We start from the raw sequence: 18704 nt of genomic DNA, 5'->3' as shown, positions 1-18704 counted from the left end.
AAGTTTTAGTCCATAACGAACACCATGTTTAAACTTAAGGGCATCGATAAGTGCATGTGGCACCAGGGAATCCTAGGCCAAAGGTTGATGATTGATGTTATGATCATATCATCAGATCTGTGGTCAGATGTTCTGGTCACTCGGGTGAAGAGAGAGGCTGAGGTGATCGCCACCTGGTGATGAATTGGATCAGGTGGTCAGGGAGGACGCTGGACAGACTTGGAGTACCTGCATGTAGGGGAGACCGGGGATAGTTTTTGACATTTCTGTCTGTAAATTGGAGCTCTTTTAAGGTAGTGGATTCAAAATGTAATGCAAAGTATTTACATGTCTCGGCTATTAAATAGTGCAGCTATTTTCTCTGCAGCACAATTACCCATTGCATGGTATGGCCTCAAACACAAAGAGTGAAATGTTACAATTAACCCCATAGTCTGTGTTAGTTGTAACATATCCTGGGGTGAAATGTAACACAATGAAATAAGGGTACTAACAAAACATTAACATGTAATCTTTGTTTATTCAACACATGAATGCACTTAGAGCCATTTATGTAGCTACGTGTGTGTGTTACAGAATGCAGAAATCTAGCTTTTGAACATATTCCAACCCCCCAAAAAAGACAAATTATGGAATTTTCTGCAACTGAATATTTCATTCATTTTGGTTGGTCTTCCTTGAGTTTGGCTTCATTGGCTCAGTGGGCATTATAACCTACAACTCTTGCACCAATTTTGAACATAACAATGAAGCTGAAAAAATGTAGTTGTGCACCAGCATCGCAATTCCATTACTTTTTATCATGGCTTACCTTGGTGTGGTTTGCAAAGTGCTTCAGAAAGATGAGGAAATCTGTTTCTTGCACCCATCCTGACTTATTTCCACTACCAGTACTTCCTACTGGTCCATCTCTGACACAGTGGTCTGCATAATGTATGTGTGGGAACACAAACAGTGGAGGAATTGTGTTGCCAATGGCATTAACCGCATATACAAAAGCGACCAGTGAACCTCTCTCTGCTGATGTCGTTCACAAACTTGTTTAATATAAGTTAAAGTAATAGTGTGGTAAGTTGTAACATCTGCATTATTGTTACAACTGACCCAGACTGTTGCTGTTACAACTGACCCACGTTACAACTATCCCCGGTCTCCCCTATAGTGAGAATCAGCTGGGAACACGTAGCACAGGGCCCAGTCCGCAAAATCTTCCACCTCTGGCAGATCTTCAGCAGCATTCCAAGGAATAGTGGAGCACTCAGGACTCTTGCTGCAGCATTTTGGATTAACTGAAGGCTTTTCAGGGAATTTTTAGAGGCCATGCTGCTAGTGAGTCGGTTATGAGCTAAGCTAAGCTAACAAAACCTAAAGACACAGTGAGCGAATACAAATTAGCGAGTGAGTACACAGAGAGTGCTTCGGATGAAGCACGTGAAGATTCTACTATGAAATAAGAAGTTTTTTTTATTAAATTGCTCCGCAGATAAACTACACAACAAACCCCACTGTGTTGGAACAGGAAGTGATGCTCTTCCACAGAGAGAGCCAACGCCAGGTAAAAGCTCCTGACAGTCTGAACTCTTAAGATAACATGAACAGCAGTAAAAGTAAAACCTTGAATAAGCATTGAAGAGCTGTATATTAGTTAAATGTAGTTATTGCTAAAGCATATTCATAGAAATGATCAGTAGGCCTGCTGGGTGTTTATGCAAAAGAAGCTCTGAGGAGGAAGCAGAGTTGTTTTTTTCAGCCATGAAATCATCCTGGTGTTTGATTCCTGAACATTTCATCTCTTTCTCCTGGATGAAGGTAAACCGGTTCCTCTGGAGAAACTGTTTTTAAGATTGTTTTTGAAAATTGCAATTTGACTGTCATTTTGCAGAAGATAAGACATTTCTACACTCAGTGAAATAAGGGTCAAAGGTCATTGAACCACAGAGGTTGTTCTCTAAAGTGAGGTGTGCTGGCTGCAACAATTTGTGCATTTCACCTATAAAGATGTCCTACATCTGACCTTAGATCAGCTGTGACAGCCAGCTGTGTCTGAGCCTCTGACTCTGTGATGTCCGTCAGCACTTATAAGCTCCGCCCACCTCCTCTTTCATGATATGAAGTATGTGCATTCACAACCTGAGCAGACGGTTGGTTTTTTTGTTGTTTAGTTTTTATGGGTTGTTTAATTTACCTTTCATACCTTTGCATTTTTAATTTTGCCCTGAGACAAAGAGGCAACAAATGTTGAAATAAAAAATTATCAAACAAACAAAGGAAAAAAAGGTGAACCGCAATAATGCTAAGAATTTGTAATGGTATTGAAATGTTGTGAGGGGACTTGTGCAGCTGCTGCAGTTTGCAGCTGATCCTGAGCATGTGCTGCCATGATGGGCCAGGCGTTAAAGCCTCTGAGTGTCTGTGCTTTGTTTTAGCTGAGGATGCTTTCAGTTCTGTGAGGAAGGAGCACAGAACCCACAACTGACTGTCTGCCACCTTATCTCCCTCTCCCGATTAGACGCTTCAACCTCAGTCCAAAAAGCAGAGCATTTTCAGTATTTTGCAGGTCTTGTTGCTGTCTAAGAGAAAGGATGTAGTAGTTAGAAACATTATATGATATAGACTTCAGACTTTACAGAAAAATGAACGAGCCCTATTTATGGCAGTAATGAAGTACACAGAAAAATACAATAGATAAAGCCAGACACATTTATAGTTTTCATTCTTTTTAATCTAACTCAATATTGTGTTAACTTTTGAATAAAGCAAACATTTACATATGTCACGAATTTTGGACATTTTCAGCCCGTACAGCACAGGATTAAAGAGCGGCTGACACATAAGCCAGTACAGTGATATCAAAATACGCAGTACATTTGGTAGATTGTTCATATTAAATCTGCTCTGTAGTATTTCAAAGCAGCCGCTGCAAGAGAAGTTGAGCAGAGAAGCGAGGTGAGGCGTGCAGGTGCTGACGGCTTTCTGTCGCATCTGTTTGGATCCAGAAAAACAGACTTTCAGGATCCTCATGTAGGTGAAAAAGATTAACGTGACAGGAACAAACGCTGTGAATGCTGTGCTGATCAGTCCATAGATGTTATTGAGTGTGGTGTCAGAACAGGCCAGTTTAACAATGGCATAGTTATCACAGTACACTTTGTTGATGATGTTCCCACACAGCTGCAGAGGTGAGCTCAGAGAAACTGTCACAGCAACCAGCAACAAAGCATAGATCCACGACACAGCGATGAGCACAGAAACCGTGCTGGATGTCATTCGTGTGTTATACTGCAGAGGACAGCAGATGGCAAGATATCTGTCATAAGACATGACGGCTAAGGTCAAAAATTCCACACCGACATACGAGTACAAAGAGAAGATCTGCAGGAAGCAGAGAGGAGCAGAAACAGTGTGAACATCAGAGAGGATCTGAAGCAGGAGGGACGGAAACAGCCCTGTACTACCATACAGCTCATTCACAAACAGGCTGCACAGAAACATGTACATAGGTTCATGTAAGCTTCTGTTCACACAGATAACCACAATCAGCAGGACATTGGCGCAAATGATTAAAGAATATAAAGACAAGAGAAGCAAGAAAAACAAGTATTTTGTAGGCCCGGCATCAAAGTAGGCACCAAGGATGAAGTATGAGCCCTCTGTGAAGTTTATCATGATGCTCTAATTGTTCATCAAACAGTCTTAACACTAATTTTGTTACATATATGAATGTTAATTAACACAATTCACAAGCATCAAGACAACACATTAAATGCAGATGAATCATATTTAGTCACTGACATCAAAAACATTATATTCAACATATAAAATCCTTCCTGTGTGAAACTCAGGCTAACAGCATGTAAATCATACACACTCATACACACAGCCTCAGACTCGGCTGAAGCCCTGCTTCTTTTAAACCATTCAGCTCAGCAGACGTCACAGCAGCAGACTGATCTCATTATGAGAACGCCTGATTGGCTGCCTGAGTCAGAGGAAACCTGACAGGACCTGCAGGACAAAGATGTGTCGTGACAGGTTTCCTATATGGCAGTGGGCCTTTAAAAGAGTTATAAACTTCAATCAAAATTTGGTTTACTTACTGTTTATAATAAGTTCGTGTGTACTTGTGTGTTTTCAGAGTTCTGCAGCAAACACTGCTCCACTTTAGATGACAGCAGATTAACAACTTGTAACGGCGGTCTGGCGAGGAAGGAGCAGCTAGCAGGTCTAGCAGGCATGTGGTGTGGAGGTCAGCCGGACAACTCAGAGCCCAGTTAAACAGAACAACAGACCTTTACTTGTCGCTAGCAGAGTGAGAACATACAAGCCAGGTCTCCACGGCTCTAGTCTGTCCATTTTTTCTGCGAAAATGACGTCACTTCCGGTTTCGGCCAGGTAATAGCGGACATACGATAGTTCACGCTGACGTCTATTCCAACCTAGGAAGTGTTGCGAACAGCTGATCGGATCGGCACTGGTTGGGTAGGAATACACCGAATGCACTGATTTCCACAATCATACACACCATTCCCCTCCGTTTATGGACAACAGCGCTTGGACATCTCTCATGGACATTCAGATAAAACTCACGGACTTCAGTGTGGATCAGTGTTTTTGATGTTAACATGTGTTATTTATGGGGAACTCTTTTTGAGAATCTGTATTGCTTGGTATAAGCCAGAAGAATCTGCTTAGTTGTCTTTGTGCACCCCCACTGGCTTTTTCGGTTAATTGAATAGCTGCAGCAGGAGTGATTATCTAAGTTTTCCTTTTCTTGTTATTTTTCTTTGGTTTCAGTTAAATACGCGGTACCTGCGAAAGCGTTGTGTGTATTTATTAATTACTGCCCATCAGCTCCAGTAGCATTCCTAAATCTTCTGATTAATAAAAACCTAATATTTCACTCAATACCTAGCCTGTATTAATTCATTAGCGCTTCATCAGCGTTACATAACCACAATCAGAGACTTGTTGGCAGCAATGATCATGAGAGTTTTAAACTTCCAACATCCATGTAACCTCCAAGAATGAAACCAGGGTTTTAATAGTTTTGCAATTTTCATTAGTTTTTATTTTTATTTAGTTTTGACTTCAGATTTTCATTTTTATATCAGTTTTAATTAGTTTTTACCAATTGTTTGCTAGTTTAGTTTAGTTTTTATTTTTTTGAAAATCCTTAGTTTCAGTTTAGTTTTGATTAGTTTCAGTTATAGTTTTAGTCGTGTTTGCAATAATTAAGTGCAACAAAATCCCAGTTTCATCACATCAGTCATTCTCTTCGGCTCATCCTTGGGTATGTTGCTATTCCAGCTACCATACTGCACCCTGCACAGGTCGCCTGTCTGTCGCAGGGCTAACACGCAGAGACAGACAACTCACATTCCCACCTATGGGTTCTTTAGATAAATAAATACATAAATAAATAAATTAATTAATTAATTAGGGCAGATGAACAACCACTGATACCAGGCAACTATAAAATGTATATCTTGGCCCCAATGAGACTATTAACTCTTGCAGCACCGGGTGTTCGTAATTTTGGTTCAAGTGAATTGATAAACTTTTTGAAGGCACTTGACTCACACAGTTATGTAGATGTCCCCGTCCTGTTGTCTCGGGATGCATCACGCTGCCTTGCCTGGGGTTAGCTTCTGTTTCTGGGGATGAGGGTTGAGTGTGCTCCCTTACCTTCTCAAGGTAAGCTAGGTTAGCCTTCTTGTGCGAGCTTTTCAAGTGCACTTTAAGGTTTGTGGGATTTTTCCCCTTTAGAGATGTCCCTCATAATTTGTCTCTTTCCACTACAAGACTCTTGCTTTATCCAAAACACAGACATATTCAAAGTAATCCCAAATTGGACTCTGGCGCTTTCTCCCGACTTTTCCTGACATGATTCTGCGCGTGGACGGAGCAGCAACACAGACGACTCGACTAACGTACTGCCACCTGCTGGCATAATGAGACACAGCAAGAAATAAACCTGGAAACTAAACTTCATTTTCACCCAGGACACGCACACATCAATGAAACTAAACACATTTTTGCTATAAATTCAGTTAATTTTAGTTTTGTGAAAACTCATTACAGTTTTAGTTAGTTTTCCTTTTTTTGTTTTTGTTTTTATTTTTATTTCCGTTAACAAAAATGTTTTTTCACTTCTAGTTTTCGTTAACGATAATAACCTTGAATGAAACAAGACAGAGGAAGTTACATTTAGCATCGTTTTTCTTTAAGTCACAAAATAAGTATAAAAAAGATGACACTGTGTGATTCAAATAATTACCCCAAAGTCTTCAGCAACATTTGGAAACAAAAGTTTTGTTCTTCTCTGAACTTTTTATAGTTAAAAACCTGCATTAAAGACACCACCTCACCTGTGAACACTCCTGCAGGTGTTTCCACCCATAAAAAGCTGCACCAACCACTGGGGTGCAGCTTTTTATGGGTGGATCTTCCACAAACTGACTCAATCCACACAAAAAAACCCCGTTAGCTAAGAAGAGTACGAGTGATTGGTCCAGTTCATGCCCAGAGGAAACCAGTGGCCCTTCTCTGAGTAAAATGGTGATCGACACCGAGAGCATCTCTACATGTAGGACTGGAATAATCACTGTGTGACATAATAATATAAATGATATAAAATAAAGCATGCTAGGTTATTATTTCATGAGAATTTCAATACAGATCAACTTTAATGAAAGCCTTGTGCATCCACGGGTGCATTTCCCAGGAGCTTTGTTGTCAGGGGCGAACTGCCCCTTGTAGGATCTCCAGAGAACTTTGGTCCTGGTGAGGGGACGCACTGTGATCTCACAGGGCCTAAAAACAATAACTCAGCGTAGCCTCCTGTAAGTACTAACAGAAGGGGCGGAGGAAGTTGAGTGCTTTCTGGATTGCTTCGTAGTCATGGTGGGAGCTCTGTGGTCTGATCTTTGACTGATGAATCTGGCTTTAGGAACCTGGAATGTCGCCTCTCTGGTGTGAAAGGAGCCTGAGCTGGTGCTTTAGGAAGGACAGGTTACATATAGATTGTCTCACCTTGGTTTCTGGTGCTCCAGGAACCGGTTTCCTGGAAGCAGCCTGGACTTTATGCCACTTGGAAATGGTGGGTATTCTTGTATCCCAAGTTTGTTGCATGCACATTGTGTCATGGATCGCTGTGTGGCAGGCAGGATGAGGACCCAAAAATGCTAAACTCACAGACTCAGGGGATGAACTCAAAATCACAGCTTTAATGCTGGAGAGGCAGATCGCAGGAAATACAAAACTAAACTGGGGACAACAAACTAAGCACTCGCAGAGAGACACAGGGAGATCCACACAGCATGAGGGAGAACGCGACACAGAACTGAGGGAGACGCAGACATAAATACACAGAGGGTTAACGAGGGAAGTGGGAACACACGGGGACACGGCTGACACAGATAACCATAACGAGACAGGGCGGGGTGAACGTAACATGACGTATACAGGCGCGAGAGGCACAAAGTAAAACAGGAAGTGCACGGGGGTTCAGACCGGAGGAGAGAGAGAGCACAGGGAGAACATAGACATAACGGGCAGGGGAAACAGGGAATAAACACAAAGAGGGACGAGGGCTCATGAATACACAGAGGGGCACACAGGGGGTAAGAGTCACGAAGGGAAAACACTTAGGGAACAACACAACAGGGCAACTCAGGAAACATGGCCTAAATAAGGAACGAAATACAAAAATACAGGAAACTAAGAATACTGGGCCAACATGGCCCAGGACCGTGACACATTGGGTTTTTTCTGTGTGGACAAGAGGGTTACTTTCCTGCACCATCTGTTAAACCTCTCCCTGAGTCATGCCACCATGCCCACCTCTCTTAACCCTTTAAGACCTACCATAGATCCAAGTCCACCAGAGCTTTTCTTCATATTTTTACATGCCGTAGTGCCATTTTTGGGAGCGTTTCAAGTTGCTATACGTCAATACAACAAATTTTAATAATATGTATGCATTAAGTGTACAATAACTGCATAAATTGCATATTTATTACACATATTTCTAGTTAACAATTAAACTGTACATGCAAAAAAGTTGCACAAAATAGTTTCCAACCACAGGATATTTATTTTAAGTGTCTTCATAATTCTATTTTTATATACACCAATTTTTATATACTGCAGGAAAAACCAAAATAAATATTACAATGCAACTTTGCAAAAACAACCCAGCATGTGCATCAAAATGAACAATTTCCAACAGTGTAATTTGAGTTCTAAGCCTCCCAGAAACTATACAGAAAGGCATAAACTCAAACATGAATTTTAGAAACACCAGTATATCTATAGAAAAAAACTACACTTTCTGCAAAAATGACATCACTTCTGGTTTTGGGCAGGTAATGGCGGACATCAGATCTATTCCAACGTAGGAAGTGTTATGAACATCTGATCAGATAGGCAAAGCATGTTTCTGGAATATTATGTTTTTGTTGATGCAAATGCTTTTTATGCAATTTTTGCAAAGCTATATGTGGAAGGAAACCGTGACCTTGGACAAGCTGAATACGTAAGCTGCAATTACAATTCCTCCAGTTGCAAATAATAATTATAATAATTGCGTTAGCTTATGTGGTTGGAATTCTACCGGACTTTAAAAATACAGTGGTCCCTTTTTTATCCCGGGAGTTACGTTTTAAGAATAACCCGCGATAGGTGAAATCCGCAAAGTAGCCAACTTTATTTTTTACAATAATTATAGATGTTTTAAGGCTGTAAAACCCCTCACTACACATTTTCACACTTTGCTCTCTTGTTTAAACTGTCAAAGTTCAAGCCTTCGTGGAAAAATAAGTCCAGTATTATAGAATGAAACCAAAGATCAAACCCTGTTTTCATGGGAATAGAGCAGCTGCCTGAGAATCCAACATTAATGGATCAATACTGAATCAATGGTACGGAAGTAGAGGAATGAGCTGAGTAATGTTTGACTTATCTGACTGTTTTGTTTTGCTTAATGCGCCTTATAATCTGAAAAATACAGAAACTTCTACCTTCCTGTCCAGAAGTCCAGCTTTTTGTGTGATGTAGCATCTTCCTCTGCCTTTTGGCTGCTACTGCAGGAGCCTTTGAGCAGAACATTGTGTTTGTTAGAGAAAACTTACAAACATACAGTACAGCACTTCAGAGTCACACTGCTAGCGATTTATGTATGTAGGAGATTTATGTAAATTTGACAAGCTGAATGCATTCTGTACTGTACAGGAGACACGGCACGGAGGAGATTCATTGACAATGGTCTACAGCCAATCAGGACGCAGAACAAAATGCGCTGTATTGAAGAGAAAAAAAAGAGAGAGAGAGAGAAAACATGCAAAATTGCACAAAAAAAATCAGTGAAACAGTGAGGCCGCGAAGGGTATAACGGTGAAAGGGCGTTATAGCGAGGGACCTCTGTAATTACACAAAACAGAATGTGCCCGCTCCGACTGACCATAAAGGGTTAAGGCCTCCACCATCATCGCCATCCCCCAAAAGGCTGGAATAGACACCCTCAATGGCTACAGACCTATAACCCTCACATGTGTAATAATAATAATAATAATGGATTGGATTTATATAGCGCTTTTCAAGGCACCCAAAGCGCTTTACAATACCACTATTCATTCACTCTCACATTCACACACTGGTGGAGGCAGCTACAGTTGTAGCCACAGCTGCCCTGGGGCAGACTGACAGAAGCGAGGCTGCCATATCGCGCCATCGGCCCCTCTGGCCAACACCAGTAGGCAAGTAGGGTAAAGTGTCTTGCCCAGGGACACAACGACCAGGACAGAGAGCCAAGGGATCGAACCGGCGACCTTCCGGTTACAGATGCGATTCCCAACCCCCTGAGCCACGGTCGCCCACTAGTGTAGTCATGAGGTGTTTTAAGTGGATAGTTTCAGCACATCAGAGACTGTCTACTTTCCTCTCTCGACCCCTATCAGGTTGGTTACAAAGCAAATTGATCCATGAGGATACCATCACCCGTCACAGAGTGCTGAGCCATGTGGAGAACAGGAAGCACCTGGTGATGATGCTCTTTGTGGACTACAGCTCAGCGTTCAACACCATAATCCCCAACATCCTCAGGACTAAACTGGACCACCTTCAGACCCCTCCTGGATCAAAGAATTCCTCACCAACCGAAGCTTCACAGGGCTGCGTTCTCAGCCCCCTACTGCACACCCTGTACACCTATGACTGTACACCAAACCACCCAATCACAGTGGTGTCATCATCATGTATGCCAATGGCACCACTGTGATTGGGCTCATCTCTGATGGAGATGAGATAGGACACAGGACGGAGGTAGAGAACTTGTCCTGCTGGTGCTCCGAGAATAACCTGAAGCTGAACATCCTAAAACCAAAGAACTCATCATGGACCTCAGGAGACACAGACGGGTCCACTCCCCTCTCATTATAAATGGAGAACAGGTGGAATCTGTCTCCACCTTCAGGTTTCTGGGCATCCACATTTCAGCTGATCTCACCCGGACCCACAACAGCATCGCCCTGGAAAAGAAGACCCAGCGGCAGCTGTACCTCCTCTGTGTCCTGAGGACGGATACCCTGGACCAGAAGCTGCTGCTGGCCTTCTACTGCTCCTCAGTGGAGAGCGTGCTCTCCTCAGGGGCCACGACTGAGAGCAGGAAGGCTGCACAGAGGGTCATTAACACTGCCAAAATCATCATTGGCTGCCCTCTGACACCCCTGGAGGTCATCACCTGATCCTCCTGTGTCAGGTAAACCGGGGCCATCACAGGTGACCACGCCCACCACCTGCTGCCCTCTGGTTGATGCCTCAGGTCAATCAGATCCCACACGTCCTGTTTTCTATATATTATTTTTGTTGTATATAAACTCCCCTTGTCTTTTATTCATTCCTGCTTTCTACTTTTTATATTTTTATTCCTGCACAGTTGGTGCTGAACACACAAAGTTTCACTTTACATGTACAGTGACAATAAAAAGCTATTCTATTGTGTTGCTGGGGGTTTGTTGCCAGATGTATGTATGTCTGTACCATGTTCAAACACAGGGATGTGCATAAGCGCACATGGCACCAGGACACCCTAGGTAACAGATCGATGATCAATTTTGTGATCATCAAATCATCAGATCTGCAGTCATGTGTTCTGGACACCCGGGTGAAAGGAATAGAGCTGATCACCAGCTGGTGGTAAGTTGGATCAGGTAGAGGGGGAGGATGCTGGGTACAATTAGAATATCTAAACATAAAGTGAGGGTGTGCTGGGATGACAAGCTGTTTCATGACTAGCTGTGGCCTATTGCTGAGTCCAGGCATGGAAGTCGGGGTTGCTGACTGTGAATTTTCATTATGCAGCCCAAAGAGGTCACAGTGATGTGAAGGAGGCCATTATAAAAAGCAGAACACTGCTGTCACGCCAGGAACTGCAGGAGTGGACAATGTGTGGATCGTTGGTAACACTGTTATGAACTTTTATACCTATTTACACCGATGTGGAATATGCAAAATAAAACTGCATGTGTGACTCTAAAGTTTTCTGTAATGTGTATATTTTTTTCTGTTTCTTAGCATGTGGCTAAAGTGCAACACTAAATGGATCAGCAGTGAGCTGGTGGATGTTCAGAGTTGGTGTCCACATAAATATGGACAACACATTCTACAACATCAGGAAAAAGCTGGAGCAGTGTTTCAGAAAGTCTGTATGAAGTTTGCAGGGTGTGTCTTCATGGATGGGTCCTCTGAGGGGGGTCATTACCGTCCTCAGCCCTCTGAGACCAGAGCTGAGGTCCGCTCCGGCTGATTGGTCTCTCTGGTCAAAAGCACTCACAGATAGTTGCATCAGAGGGAGTTGGAGGAAACTGTGGCTAATGAGGAGACACCTCAGGGACAGAAATGTTTACATGCACAGGTGACCTTTAATCTACCGGTTACAGTGATGATGTAACTCTTACAGCATCAGCAGCCTCTGCAGGTTTACTTCAACAGAAAAGTTCTCTCACTTTGTTCAAAGTCTTAAATTCATCTTTTGTGGAAATAACTAAAAGTCAGCTCTCGAACAAGACGGCACTGATCCCAGCGCCACGTTAGCCTCCTAACACACAGCAGGCCTGAGGGCCACTGAGGGTTTAGAGTCAGGCTGTCACATGATTAACTGCACGCTGAGACAAGAAGAAAAAGGCCATAAACTCGTCGCTCGCACTAAAAACAAAACCCTTTAAATATGCATTTTTATTAAAGGCTGCATTTGTGTGGTAGAAATTTCACTCCCTTCAGAGAACACTGGACCGTCATCGCTGCCAAACGTGAACCCATGTCTGAACCCGGCCTTCAGTTCATTTAAGCATTTCTAATGAAGTGTTGCAAAATTCAAAAAGAGAAAGTTGAGCCAGAAGGTTTTCCCAGAATGCACTTTGTGAACTTTCCTGCAGTGAATGATCAGAAACAGATCTGCCACCAAGTTCCTGCTGCTCCACATCACAGACATGAAACTGACGCAGGTTGAGACTGATAGACCATCACATGGATCTGGAATGATCCACGTGTAGAATGACCCCACGGTCAGCTGATCCTGTTAAGCAGAAATGTTTAAGGTGGCAAAAATGATGCAAACTCAAACTTATGAAGGTATTGTCTTCTACTTTTTAAAAGAAAAAATTGTCAGAAGGTTCAATTAAAAACTGCAGTTTCCAAAAAGTTTAATTTTCTGGCAATTATTTCATAGTTCAGACTTTACAGGGTTAACAACCTGCAGAACAGCAAGATCCTGTTGGGGGTTAGGTCAGCTTAACTTTTAAGGACTTGAACAGAAAGCATCTGGACTTGTTTAATTTCACAGTGGACACAAACGACCTCACTCAGAACTGACAGAAGTCATCTATGTTCACTACGAATGACCATCTTTGAACAAAGGGGGGCTTACAACTCCGATTTATTCTGGGATCCTTCCCAGATGCCTTGATGTCCACTCACATCTTGTCAGTCTCACAATGGTTTCAGCCCAAACCTCTGCTGGTAATGACCCACAACCTTTTTCACAATGGACGGAGGGATTGGAGAGCAACTTCGGGTTACTACCTTGCCCAGGGATATTTGGCATACATACCAGGGGGATTGAACCACCAACCTTGCGATTAGTAGGTGACCTGCTCTACCTCCTGAGCTACAGCCAGTCACCTGTACAGCACCCCATGTGACTCAGAGCGGCCAGCCCGGGACAGCCCTTTGCCACATGGCTTCGCCTCTCTCTCTGTCTTCACTGCACTGTCTAACAAAGGCCAAAAATAAACTTTGAAAAGTCCAGTCGCTTTTCTTTCCAAGCTCCTCAGACAACCATCACCTGGATGGCCTACACAGAGATGTCAAATTAACTTTTAACCCTTTTTACTGAATTTTTCCACGTTGGTCCGGCTGTATGGAAAGTGCAGCTGTGATGCATGTATGAGCTAAAATCTTCTGTTTGTGGTTTCTGAAATGTGCTGTGTGCTGGATGAGGTAAGATCTCTGGTGTGTCATTTCACTCAGAATCTCTCAACAAAGCGACGGCAGACTGTGCCTCTGCCGGAAGAACTGTAATAACTGTGTAAGAAACCTATTGTGATTCATGCTGCAGACACAGTACTTGAGTCTGAATCATGACAGCCTTTTAGGATGTGACTGTAGCTGTAAGATTCATGAGCAACCAGAGGAGTAAGATGGCTTTCAGAGGCTGCTGGTTTGAATCTGCACAGAAGAGTTTACACGAGTCAGAGGCAGCCATGTATTTACATGGAATAATATGCAATAATAATAATAATATACAATATTCACCACAGTGTTCAGAGCAGACATGATGATGATTTTGCTTCTGCAGTTATCTCCTTTTGTGAGCAAACAGACGTTTGCGGATGTTGGACATGTTCAGTCCGTACAGTACGGGGTTAAAGAGCGGCTGGCAGGTTAGAAAGTACAGCGATAAAACAATGTGCACCATGCTGTGCACACTGCTCAGACTGAACCTGCTCTGGATCACTTCAAAGCAAACACCAAAAGAGAAGTTGAGCAGAGAGGACAGGTGAGGCGTGCAGGTGCTGACGGCTTTCTGTCGCATTTGTTTGGATCCAGAAAAACAGACTTTCAGGATCCTCACATACGAGCAAAGGATTAAGATAACTGGAACAAAGACTGTGAGAGCTGTGATAAAAAGACCATAAATGTTATTTGCTGTGGTTTCAGAGCAGGCCAGTTTCACAATGGAGTAGTTCAAACAGTAAACCTTGTTAATGACGTTCCCACAGAGCTCCAGAGGAGCGATCAGTAAGATCAAAGCAAGAATGGTAAGAAAAGAGTATAACCAGGAAAGTGCAATCAGCAAGACAACCGTTGCAGGCGTCATACGTGTGTGATATTGCAGAGGACAGCAGATGGCGAGGTATCTGTCGTAAGACATGACGGCTAAGATGCAAAACTCAACACAGACATAAGAAAACACACAGAAGATCTGCAGGAAGCAGAGAGGAGCAGAAACAGTGTGAACATCAGAGAGGATCTGAAGCAGGAGGAACGGAAACAGCCCTGCACTACCATACAGCTCATTCACAAACAGGCTGCACAGAAACATGTACATAGGTTCATGTAAGCTTCTGTTCACACAGATAACCACAATCAGCAGGACATTGGCGCAAAGAATCAATAAGTATAAAGACATAACAACCGTGAAACAGAAATATTTCAAAGTACTGGTGTCGAAGTAAGCAGCAAGTGTGAAGTATGAAACCTTTGAGGAGTTTATGATGAGCTGTATTTTGTTCCCCTGCGTTGTGTCTTCACTGTGATCCTGCAAACACACAATTTCACATTTTAGGCGTTTCTCATCATAAGCCATGATCACATGATCAGGGCAGGAAAAACACGTTTCTCTCTTTATGTTAATGAACACAGATGTGCTACACACATCTGTCAAAGTATCTACTTAAAAGTATTCTCTGTACACAAACGTACCATTGTGTGTTTGTGAAGCTTTCCCCTACTGCTGCCACGCTCACTGAAACTTTCCCTGATCGCAGAGGCAGCCGTCACTAAAGCTGGAGCTTTGCTGCGGATCGCTGACTGATGCAACAAATCAGCAGAAAAACACCTGACAAAGACCGCCTACCTGTTCAGGGAAATGATGTCAGTCTTTGGCCTTATGAACAGCACAGTCTGCAGAGACCATGAAATACAAACTTTCCTGATCCTGGACACTAAACCACCAGAACAACCTCCTCTGCAGCACCCTGGTCTCATCACTAACTGTTCTCAGTGAGGTTTGAAGGTTTCATGGGTTTAAGAAGTTGTTAGTGGACACGGGTAGCTGCATTCTGACCACAGTTGTTGAATGAATCAGTGAGAGTATGGAAGGACTCAGCAATTCCTGATCAGGGTGGATGTGAGGGAGTGAACAAAACAAAGTGAAAACTTTTTAAGGACAAATATAGTTGCCATTGTAAAATGTGTGCATGGGTGGAGGAGGGTGGAGGAGGTGGGGAGGCAGATTGACCTGTTGGGGGGAGAGGTGGGGGGCCGAGTCTGACACTAATACGTTTTCGTTTGAAAACGCATCATTTTCTCTCCAAACTGAGATGGCGTCTTCGGTCAAGGAAAACGGAGCTTTTTGAGCACATCTGTAACATCTGTAAGGTCGCCAGTTCGATCTGTCCTGGTCGTTGTGTCCTTGGGCAAGACACTTTACCCTACCGCCTACTGGTGTTGGCCAGAGTGGCCGATGGCGCGATATCGCAGCCTCGCTTCTGCCCCATCTGCAGAGATCTACAGTTCAGGTGGGGGAATCTGTCCACAGGACAACTATTAGTCGTGCACTGCACAAAGTTGTCCTTTATGGAAGAGTGGCAAGAAGAAAGCCATTGTTAACAGAAAACCATAAGAAGTCCCGTTTGCAGTTTGCCACAAGCCATGTGGGGGACACAGCAAACATGTGGAAGAAGCTGCTCTGGTCAGATGAGACCAAAATGCAAAACGCTATGTGTGGAAAACTAACACTGCACATCACTCTGAACACACCATCCCCACTGTCAGATATGGTGGTGGCAGCATCATGCTCTGGGGCTGCTTCTCTTCAGCAGGGACAGGGAAGCTGGTCAGAGTTGATGGGAAGATGGATGGAGCCAAATACAGGACAGTCTTGGAAGAAAACCTCTCGGAGTCTGCAAAAGACTTGAGACTGGGGCGGAGGTTCAGCTTCCAGCAGGACAACGACCCTGAACATAAAGCCAGGGCAACAATGGGATGGTTTAAAACAAAACATATCCATGTGTTAGAACGGCCCAGTCAAAGTCCAGATCTAAATCCAATCTGTGGCAAGATCTGAAAACTGCTGTTCACAAACGCTGCCCATCTAATCTGACTGAGCTGGAGCTGTTGTGCAAAGAAGAATGGGCAAAGATTTCAGTCTGTAGATGTGCAAAGCTGGTAGAGACAGACCCTAAAAGACTGGCAGCTGGAACTGCAGCAAAAGCTGGTTCTACAAAGTATTGACTCAGGGGGCTGAATAATTACGCACACCCCACTTTGCAGTTATTTATTTGTAAAGAATGTTTGGAGTCATGTATGATTTTGGTTCCACTTCTCACGTGTGCACCACTTTGTGTTGGTCTTTCACCTGGAAGTCCAATAAAACTGATTCATGTTTGTGGCTGTAATGTGACAAAATGTGGGAAAGTTCAAGGGGCCGAATACTTTTACAAGCCACTGTATAACAACCCTATTGTCACAAACTGTGGCTCCCTAAGGTTCTTTTCAAAATGTTGTCTTCCTTTACATCATCAAGTGCCCTGAGATGGCTCATATTAGACTATATAAATAACATTATACTAAAATTAATACTAATGATTTAGGCATGGCTTTGATTACTAGTGTAGTGACGTTTCTGTGGTCCAAGTGTAAAGTATCGTAATGTTAATATTCACATCAAGCAGCAATAACACAGAAACAATTATCTTTTCTTTCATTACTTAAACAGTTTTCAATAATCTGTCTGGGAATGAAGGCACTTCCTCATTTTTTTACATCTCCATTATTTTTATTTGACGGATTTCAATGACTGTTAGACATGTCTGCATCAGCTGTCGAATGGTAAATTTCCAAAGCATAAACAATATGTCAGATGTAGAACCGCTCATTCTTCATATCAGTGTAGTTTATCTCTTGTTTCTCAATCTGAACAATTTTGATTAATATCCTGCTCTTCCCAACATAACCTAAGAGCAGATTTTTACATATGGTCCGTATTTTGGACATGTTCAAGCCATACATGACAGGATTGAAGAGGGGCTGACATGTAAGAAAGTACACTGATAAAAATATCCGTAACATGTTTGGAACATGGCTCATATCAAACCTGCTCTGTAGTATTTCAAAGGAAACCCCAAAAGAAAAGTTAAGCAGAGAAGCGAGGTGAGGCGTGCAGGTGCTGACGGCTTTCTGTCGGGTCTGTTTGGATCCAGAAAAACAGATTTTCAGGATCCTTGTGTAGGTGTACAGGATTACAGATAGTGGGACACACACTGTGACAGAGGCAGCAGTGAGCTCATAGAGATTATTAACTGTGGTGCCATGACATCCCAGTATGATAATGGAGTGATTGTTGCAGTACACTTTGTTAATGACATTTCCACATAGCTGCAATGAAGCACTCAGACATGTTGTGACACAAACGGCAAGTAGAGGGGGTATCCAGGTCACAGCTATCAGAAGGGCAACTTTATTAGACATCATTAGTGTGTGATATTGAAGAGGATAACAGATGGACATGTATCTGTCATAAGACATGGCAGCTAAGTTACTAAACTCTACACTTGCATATAAGTAAATACAGAAAACCTGCAGGAAGCAGAGAGGAGCAGAAACAGTGTGAACATCAGAGAGGATCTGAAGCAGGAGGAATGGAAACAGCCCTGTACTACCATACAGCTCATTCACAAACAGGCTGCACAGAAACATGTACATAGGTTCATGTAAGCTTCTGTTCACACAGATAACCACAATCAGCAGGACATTGGAACCTACTGTAAACACATACAGAGACAAAATAATCATGAAATATAAATATTTAAACATCTGTGTATCAACATAGGCACCAAGAGTAAAATATGAAAACTGTGTGGAGTTTCTTATGATCTCCATGGTTCACAGCAAGCCAACACTATCCACAGGATACTGTACATTTAGAAGTATTCGTACTATGTTAGTGATCCTTTCACCTGCTTTAAACTGTGGCATGAATTAGCCAAAATAACCACACAAGCAACACATTATATCACTGAAGGATCATTTGTGACAAAGATCTCAAACTTACCTCTGCACTACAGTTTAGTATATGTGTAGTATCAAAAGGCTCTGTAGTCATGTGTAACATGGGACACTGAACGACACACGGACTGAACTGTGACTTCACCTCTGCTTCATTTAAGCTTTTCACTTTAGTCCCACAGCAGTCTGGTGTCATTACCAAGGGACATGCTTTGCAAACTAAATAACTCTTTGAAACTAAAAAAATAAACAGTTGCGTAAAAGAAACATTAGTAAGTCAATCTCAGCACAAGGCCAAAGGAAGGGCAGACTGAAAGTATGATGGATGGATGAATGCATGAGTGGAGGGATGTTTTTCTCATTCACTCATGGAGATGTAGCAATGGCTGTCCATGGCTGCCATACAATTTATTTGCTTA

The 18704-nt window shown here is 42.7% G+C and overlaps 3 protein-coding genes across 3 annotated transcripts; all 3 read right to left on the bottom strand.

The window, feature by feature from the left end:
• Positions 1-2724: 2724 nt before the first annotated feature.
• On the bottom strand, positions 2725-7559 carry LOC120740880 (olfactory receptor 52E4-like). The gene is made up of 2 exons (XM_040043397.1): positions 7033-7559; positions 2725-3372 (listed from the first exon to the last, which is right to left on the bottom strand). Exons 1-2 carry the CDS (start codon positions 7453-7455, stop codon positions 2725-2727), a joined length of 1071 nt encoding a protein of 356 aa, XP_039899331.1. The 5' UTR covers positions 7456-7559.
• A 6293-nt stretch (positions 7560-13852) lies between these two features.
• LOC120740853 (olfactory receptor 51G1-like) lies at positions 13853-14863 on the bottom strand. The gene has a single exon (XM_040043348.1). It carries the CDS (start codon positions 14861-14863, stop codon positions 13853-13855), a length of 1011 nt encoding a protein of 336 aa, XP_039899282.1.
• Positions 14864-17136: 2273 nt separating this feature from the next.
• Positions 17137-18159, bottom strand: LOC120740852 (olfactory receptor 10A3-like). The gene has a single exon (XM_040043347.1). The coding sequence runs from the start codon at positions 18157-18159 to the stop codon at positions 17137-17139; it is 1023 nt and encodes a 340-aa protein (XP_039899281.1).
• Between the last annotated feature and the right edge of the window lie 545 nt (positions 18160-18704).

This window comes from Simochromis diagramma, unplaced genomic scaffold (genome assembly GCF_900408965.1).
Source record: "Simochromis diagramma unplaced genomic scaffold, fSimDia1.1 OVJJ01000377.1, whole genome shotgun sequence".
Taxonomy (NCBI): Eukaryota; Metazoa; Chordata; class Actinopteri; order Cichliformes; family Cichlidae; genus Simochromis; species Simochromis diagramma.
This window is presented reverse-complemented; position numbering and strand designations above follow the sequence as displayed.

Coding starts and splice junctions, on each gene's coding strand:
- LOC120740880 (XM_040043397.1), bottom strand. CDS start 7,455: ATGTTACGTTCACCCCGCCCTGTCTCGTTATGGTTATCTGTGTCAGCC. Junction 3,373..7,032: donor CTGGAGCACCAGAAACCAAG/GTGAGACAATCT, acceptor TGCTTCCTGCAG/ATCTTCTCTTTGTACTCGTA.
- LOC120740853 (XM_040043348.1), bottom strand. CDS start 14,863: ATGGCTTATGATGAGAAACGCCTAAAATGTGAAATTGTGTGTTTGCAG.
- LOC120740852 (XM_040043347.1), bottom strand. CDS start 18,159: ATGGAGATCATAAGAAACTCCACACAGTTTTCATATTTTACTCTTGGT.